We start from the raw sequence: 8,071 nt of genomic DNA on the forward strand, positions 1-8,071 counted from the left end.
TACTTAAACTCTTCAATAAATTGAAAGGAATAGAGTACACCCAAATTCTTTCATGGCACCAAGTAGCACTCAGATCCCCAAACCAGATAAAGACCCAGTTAACAAAAGAACTACAGGCCAATCTGCTTAATGGACATAGATGGAAAATCCGAATACTATTGGTGACTAAAATGCAACACATTGTCAAAGAGATCATACATTATGACCAAGTAGGTTTCATCTCAGAGATGCATATATGTTTCAACATATGCAAATCATTAAATGTATTACATCACATAAGCAGAAGTAAGGACAAAAGGGGATTTAGAGACTTGAGGAGGGAAGTGGTGGGAAGTGCATGGTGATGTCACAAAGAAACAAGCTGTGTTACCTACAGGCACCTACATGCACTCCAAGATGAGTGGAAAATTCATATACTGCAAACAGGAACTATAAAATAAAAAATGTTTTAAAAAGAAATTGTAAAGGGAATTCGTGACATTGAAAGAATCATTAATGAATAAAACCTAGGAAAATATAATCAACTCAGTTTTGACTAACCATACAGACAAATTTAAAAAGCTCTAATAATGTACACATATTGAAAAACTTTATAACTTTTTCCCCAATTTCAAAAATAAAAAATAATGATAACTAAATTACGGTGTTAAGAGATAGAAAATATGGAAAGGTGTAAAGGATTGAAAGATCTCACTGTAAAGAATCAAGAAGTATTTGAAGAAGCAGATGGGTAGAACTTAAACATCAGAGAAGTATACATATACACATGCACATCAGTACCTCTGTAATATGTGAAAGATTTATGTTTTACTTCATCAGTGTAAAACCCATTTAATTTAAAAATGTAGCCATCGTGGTCCCTGCAGGCAGCTTAATGTCTCCTTCCCTAAGAGACTGGGATGACGAGCTGTAGGTATCCTCAGGGGAAATCTCCAGAGATCACTGTGGCTCATAATTGTCTCCAGATCTCCAGGTAGAAGCCTCCAGGATCCCAATAAGACTCGAGCTGACAACAGTTGAGAAGGGACACATTGCTGCCTTTGCTATTGGACATCACTGACACATCCAAGAGAGAGTCCCTGTCACCAGTGTAGGAGAGCTTCTGACCTGAGGACTGGCTGTGAGCCTGCAGCCTCATCCACAAAAATCCCTCCAAGTAAGTTATATTCATGGACTTTTTAATGATAAGCTCTTGGAGAAGTGAGTCAGAGACATTATTTACGGAAGCACTTCTGTGACTTATGTGAGAAGAGTAGCCACATCATGTTTATTTTCTGGATGATGGGAACGCTGTTCTTCCAATGGGACAGAGGGATTCATGGTGCCTATGGAACTTGATCCAAGTGATTGTCCTCTTCCCCATTTTCCCTCTCTGCCTTAGAGATGTTGGTAAATTAAAATATTCCTTGAGACAGAGGGAGCTCCTCTCAGAGGAGTTCACCAATATCCCCTGAATTTTTTTTTAATTTCATATCACTCTTCTGTACTGATTGTTGCTCCTCATTTAGTAAACTGGTAAGCTCTTCCATTCCATAAACATTTTACTCAGAACTATAATTTATACAAATACAGGGCATAACTATACCTAAGATGAATTATTTTATTAAAGAAATGTTTCTGAAATATTTTGAAATGGAAAGATGAGCCTGTGGTATAAATGTCTTTCATAGAGAGTCTGGAGACTAAGCTGACAAATAATGCTTCTTTCCACCAAAATATGAATAAAATTTAAGAAAAATAGTGCTTTGAATGATTAGTGACATTCTCTTTTTCACCATATCTCATTTGGAGTTTCAAACACAAACACAAACATGATCTCAGAATACTGAGGTGATTCTTCTTTAAATTGCAAAAGATCCTTAAAGAAATGAGTATACTCCAAACTGCTTCTTCTTGGATGGAGATTTGACCTCATGTATCCTGACTATATTTCTGACTACTTATAGACTCTCACAGGATCATGTGACTTCTCTGTTCTGCAGCTTACTTATGGTTGATGTGAGGATATCACACACAGCACATCTCTGCATACACTGCATACTTCCAGTTCTATAACAGAGTACATGTGAATAATAACATGTGTGATAAGTGTGATGAACATAATATTTTCATGGAGCTGGTTCATATGTTTAAATTACCAAATGCTTGAAAAATTATGGTAGTAAACAACAGTCACATTTGGGTAAATATTCCTCAAGAACTGCAATTTAAAGTAATTTTAAATGCTGTCACTTCTCAAGAAGCAAGTCAAATAAAATATTTAGAACAGAAAGTTCCAGCGAAAACATATTTGTGAAATAAGCATGGCCAATGAACTGGATGCTTTCAATGTTTGTGCTCTGTGAATTTGCTGTATGATGACAGTAATGAATGAAACACAGACTTCCAGAACTCAAATATGGATTTCAAGAAAGCAGTATTGACAAAGCATGTCCCATGTAGAGTTGCAGCAGATGCAATCACATCCATGGAGTAGATCGAGACCCTGAAGCCCTGGAGAGCACAGAAAATCGCAGAGTCCTCGTGTGGAGAAAGGTAACGGGGAGGGAAACTTAAGACTTCAAGGTCACCCGCAACCAAAGCCCTGAGTGTCACAGACCTGGGTCACAACTTCTTCAAAATCATTATTCCATCCTAGTAATAACTGAGAGCTGCCACTCATCAGGATGAGCTTTACACTGCAATTTTACCTTCCTTTGCTTGTTACTTCTCACATACTCTCTGTACCTGTATTTATTGTGCAGGTGGCAATGTCATGTTCAGTGTAGTTCCTGGAGGACTAACAACGGCTAGGTGGTCAATGTGTAGTCTGACCTGTGTCCCTTCAGAGCCTAAACTCTGTGCTCTGCTGCATCTGCTGCTCCTCCCTCCCTGGAATCCCCTGAGTCTGGGCTCATGCTCCACCCTGGTGACCGCACCACACCCCCTGTGCCTTGAGAGGAGCTATGAGGGTCAGGAGTTAAACTTCTCTTCAACTTGAGCAAAAGTTGATGCTATTAACACATCACTGTCAACAAGTGGAGATGTGCTGCTGATAACAAATAGGAGATAGTGCAGAAAAATTTCCAGTTTCATTCCAAACTTGTTAACTCATTGAAACATTTTGCCATTAAAGAAATGTTGTTTCATTGTTTTAGCATTTTCCTTTACTAGGTTTAGCTCCAGGTGAAATTTACCACATGACCAATAATTCAGTTCCTGATTAATTGAATTCTAATGAAAGACTAAAATGAGTAACTATAATTTCAATTAAATTCAATTTAACCAGAGTTCTATTAAGACCCTAAAAATTAGGAACCACTCAGCATAGGTTAAATTTTAGCATTGGCACACAGTGGACACTGTCATTTACCATTTGTGCAAATATGAATGAATCTCCCAACCTGTTGGGATCCATAATCTACATCAATGTCATAGCAAAACAATATCACAATGTGGCTGGAAGAAGACACTGAATGGATAGCTGAGGTGTCTTCAGGTTTCTGCCATCCTGGTTATTTCAACATCCTACATATTTTGATAGGTGAGCACCTTGGAATGTCAGATACTATTGTGTTCAGTAGGAGCACATTTAATGGTAGTTTTATCTACATAGTTGTTTACATCATTAAAATTTTTATATCTAACTTGATAAATTTACACTTTTTAAAATTACATAAATGATCCATTAAAATTCTGCAGATCTGAAAGCATGTAAATGTGCATACAATTAATGGAATCAGCTTGATTTTCAAGAAAATAATTTCTCTGGAGAATCTTCAAGTACAAATTAATGTACAATAACAAAATACATATGGTGCTTATACTTTCTGGTTTCATTTCAGTTTTTTATATTTCTCTGTCTTCTTTCAGTTTGCTACAGTATGTGTAGAGGTTCTGGACAGCACTGATGGAAAACAGGACACAGGTGATTGAGTTCCTCCTCCTGGGACTGACCGATGACCCACACCTGCAGGTTCCCCTCTTCATCACATTCCTCCTCATCTACACCATCACTGTGGCTGGGAACCTGGGGATGCTCCTGCTGATCCTCCTGGACCCTCGTCTGCACACTCCCATGTACTTTTTCCTGGGTAACCTGTCTCTGGTGGACTTTTGCTCCTCCTCAGTTGTCACTCCCATGGTCATGGGTGGGCTCCATACAGGAAACAAGGTCATTTCCTACAGTGCCTGTGCTGCTCAGATGTTCCTGTTAGCAGCCCTCATTTGTTCAGAAAATTACCTCCTGGCTGCTATGGCCTGTGACCACTATGCAGCAGTGTGCAAGCCCCTGCATTACTCCAGCACCATGACCACAAATGTGTGTGTAGGTCTCGTCATAGGCTGCTATGTCATCTCATTCCTGAATGCCTGCATTCAAACTGGAAACACATTCAGTCTCTCCTTCTGTAACTCCAACTTGGTCCATCATTTTTTTTGTGATGTCCCACCAGTCATGGCTCTCTCCTGCTTTAACAAACAGGTTACTGAGCTGGTTCTTGTTTATCTTGTGAGCTTTCATATCTTTTTTGCCTTCCTTGTTATTTCAACATCCTACTTCCTCATTTTTGGCACCACCCTAAGGATCCACTCAGCTGCAGGACATCACAAGGCTCTGTCCACCTGTGCCTCCCACGTCACTGCCATCTCCTTCTTGTATGGGACAGTTATCTTCATGTACCTGAAGCCCAGCTCCAGTCACTCCATGGTCTCTGATAAAATCGCCTCTGTGTTCTATACTATAGTCATCCCCATGCTGAACCCTATGGTCTACAGCCTGAGAAAAAAGGAGGTGAATAGTGCATTCTTAAAAGTCAAGAATCCATTGATTTGTGGGAGGCCCAGTAAGATGTAGGATTTTCACTGTAACTTTGTGAGACGAACCATTTCTGGGTTACTTCTTTAAGTTCTTCTCCAAGAATGGTGTTACATTTTGAGACCTATATTAAAATTAAATTATTGAAGTAATTCTTTCACTTGTGCAAAAATCTTTTGACATGAAAAAAGATACTGTCCAGAAAAAAATGCAGAGATAGAATGTTTAAAATATCCCCATGTCTGCTGCCTAAACCATGCTCAAGGATATTGCTGTCTGTTGCATTACACAGGTGTCCTTTTTATAGCTCATGGCAGTGGAAATGTGTGTATCACAGGCTCAAAGATGTCTATAAATAGAAGCAATGTCCACGGGGGTCACATGATGACAAAAGTGGACCTGGTAGGTTTCATCAGACTCGAATAGAATCTATTATTGATGGCAGTTGATTTCATGCCTTGATTTGGCTGAATAATGAGATGCTCAGGTAGGCAGAAAACATATTTGTCTTTTTCTGTGTGTCTGTGAGTGTTTGCACAGAGCCAGTATTTAATGTAGAGGATTAGCAAGGAAGATCTGTCCTCTTCATTGTGGAAAATACCACAAAAAGTCAAGACAACAAGTGCTTCTCTCTCTCTCCCTCCCTCCCTACCTCCCTCGTTCCTTTAGGACATTTCCCTTCTGACACTCTTAGACATGTTAAGGACCTGTACCTCTTCTTGGTCTTCAGTCTCCCACACTCACACCAGTCCCCTCCCCTCCTCTGTCCCAGGCCTTCATGACGGACTCAGTGAGCCTCTGCCAGCCTTGTCCTTAGGATTGCTGAGGAAACTTCACGGGACTTCACTACCTCCCTGTCATGTACCACAATGTCCCCAACACACGTCCTAATCCATGTTTATACATGTTATGCTGATTCTGATTTACTTCAGAGCCACAAATAAAACAGTAGTGTTTAAAAACTATACTTTAATATTTCATTTAGGTAATAGTATACAATTTTGGCTAAGATTTCTTGAAACTTTTATGATATTCCTAGAGTCTTAATTTGAGAAATCATGTTATACATCAAGAAAGAAAGGTCTTCTTCTTGAAATTTAATGAGCAATGAGTAAATCTTGCATCTGAGGTGAATTAATATTTGTTTTTGATATCATAATTCTGTACATCCAACATGATCATATTTTCAAAAGGATAAAACACAACAAGAAAGTCCAGAAAATGTAGCCATCTTATTCATCTATTCATATCTCTCTACACATTCAGATTAAGAATTAAACCTAGAAGAAAATAATGTTGCACTTTTTACTTTCTGTAAATTCTTCAAATTGTAATGTTTGCCATTCATTTCTACTTAGTTTAGTTAATTCTCCCTTGCTCTCTCCTCACTCTCCTGTTTTTCCTCCCTTCTATTCCACTGATTTTCTTCCCATTTCTTCACATCAAGCACGTTCATGCCTCAGGCCCTTTGCTCTTGCTGTGCCCAGTGTGGTTGTTCTCTCTCCATTTAGGACCCTGGCTCCACGGACCCTGTCCTGGAGCCCTTCCCTGACCACCTTCTTCAGCTGCTCAGTGTTCTGTCACCAAGCCCACTGTCCTCCCCTCCTCAGTCATTCTCTGCACTTGTTATCAACCCTTTTCTGAATTTGAGGTGAAGCAGCCCAGATACACAGAACAAATATTTAACCATGACATTTGCCTCTACCAAGAAAGGACTGATAACATTGGGAAAGCAGAACCGACATGCCAGCACTTACAGATTGACTTAGAACTGTCCCATGGCCAGACTGACACTAGCACGTGATGGGAGGCACAGCTCTGGTCACACTAGCAGCTTCGTGTGCTTCAGTGGGATCCCAAAACCCTGCCTATCCTTACAGTTGCGATATTGAGGAACAACCAGGTTTAGTGTCAGGCTGGCTGTCCCAGGGACTGCCTGCAGCAACATCAACTTTCCTCAGAGTTTATAGTGTAAAGCAAGATGGCATTCTCTGGCAGTAGATTAGGGTCATGTCAGGGTTTGTCCCTGGATGTTCCCCAAAGCCTCGTGTGGTCATGGGCTTTTTCAGAGGTGACTTGATCTAGAGTGTGTGACACTGGAATTGATTCATGATGTGATGCTGGGCTCTAGGACAACAGGATGAAGGGTGGAGCACTACCTACCCTAAGTAGTCTGGATAAGATAAAAGGGGCAGAAAGGTGCTGTTAAATTCCTTGTTGCCTTTGCTCTCTTCCACCCCATGAAATGTTGCCCCTCTTTCTCTGCCACCCTGCCTTGGAGCCAGCTGGTTATGGACTGAAACCTCTAAAACTGTGCTCTAAATAAATGTTTCTTATTTTAGCTTTGGATGTTGGCTATTCTCTCTCAGCAAGTAGAGAAAGATAACTAAGACAGATTGTAAGCACTGAACTCTGGAATGAATTTAGCACCTGGCTCATGAAAACATGTAATAGGCTGATGTAAAACACAGCATCATGAGTCCTGCCTGGGGACAGAGAATCTGAAGGAGCCACAGGGCTATAAGACTTGTGGCCCAAATCTCACAGACATCTCTTCCAGCCAGTACCACCTGTGGCTGTTAACATCAGTCTTGGACTGAAGTCCAACTCAACAATAGAAAGTCAACATCATTGTGAACCTTTGATCCTTCCCAGTGCTGTGCTCATATTGGCAGACTGTGGGTTTTGAGTGTGCCACAGAACTACAATGGTGGTAGCCAAGACTTTAGCATAAATGCTTAAGTCACTGCATCCATGGTGATTCCTCTAGGACCCAGGAAGAACCCTGAACAGTCTTAACACAATGAGCTGATGAATGTGGACAGGGACTTTGCACCTACCTTATAGTTACTTAAAGTCTTGTTAGCATGGGCTATGCTTTCTAGGCAGTCCCCTGATCGTGCTAAAAACCACACCAAATGCGAGTAGAGACAAATCTGTGCTTGGCTTGCCTTCTACTTCTAAAACAATGAAAACACACCAACAGCTCTCCTCTGGCAGAAATGAACATGGACAATGTCCAGTGCTGAAATGGGGGAAATAATACAGGCTCAGAGAAAACAAGCAGCTTAGAATTTCTAGATAGACAAGACATGACTCAAATCAGGTTTGGAAGACTGTAATAAATACCTCTTCAGGGCCCATATATTCATCAAATTGAAAGAGACACTAATAATAAGAATAAGAGACAATAATGAATAAGAAAAAATATGAGCCTATAATAAATTCTGTGACATTAGTAATTGCAGAGACAAATTGAAAATGCAGTAATATTGT

At 40.2% G+C, this 8,071-nt stretch overlaps 1 protein-coding gene across 1 annotated transcript; it reads left to right on the forward strand.

Moving 5' to 3' along the window:
* The first annotated feature begins 3,889 nt into the window (after positions 1-3,889).
* On the forward strand, positions 3,890-4,834 carry LOC147820757 (olfactory receptor 5B2-like). Its single transcript, XM_087203634.1, has one exon. It carries the CDS (start codon positions 3,890-3,892, stop codon positions 4,832-4,834), a length of 945 nt encoding a protein of 314 aa, XP_087059760.1.
* The last annotated feature ends 3,237 nt before the right edge of the window (positions 4,835-8,071 follow it).

The sequence above is a fragment of the Heterocephalus glaber genome, unplaced genomic scaffold (assembly GCF_053883595.1).
Source record: "Heterocephalus glaber isolate CG9 unplaced genomic scaffold, H.glaber_assembly_v1.0 deba00001805, whole genome shotgun sequence".
Lineage (NCBI taxonomy): Eukaryota > Metazoa > Chordata > Mammalia > Rodentia > Bathyergidae > Heterocephalus > Heterocephalus glaber.

What these genes read in the sequence shown, in the direction of transcription:
- LOC147820757 (XM_087203634.1), top strand. Translation starts at nt 3,890, where the DNA reads ATGGAAAACAGGACACAGGTGATTGAGTTCCTCCTCCTGGGACTGACC.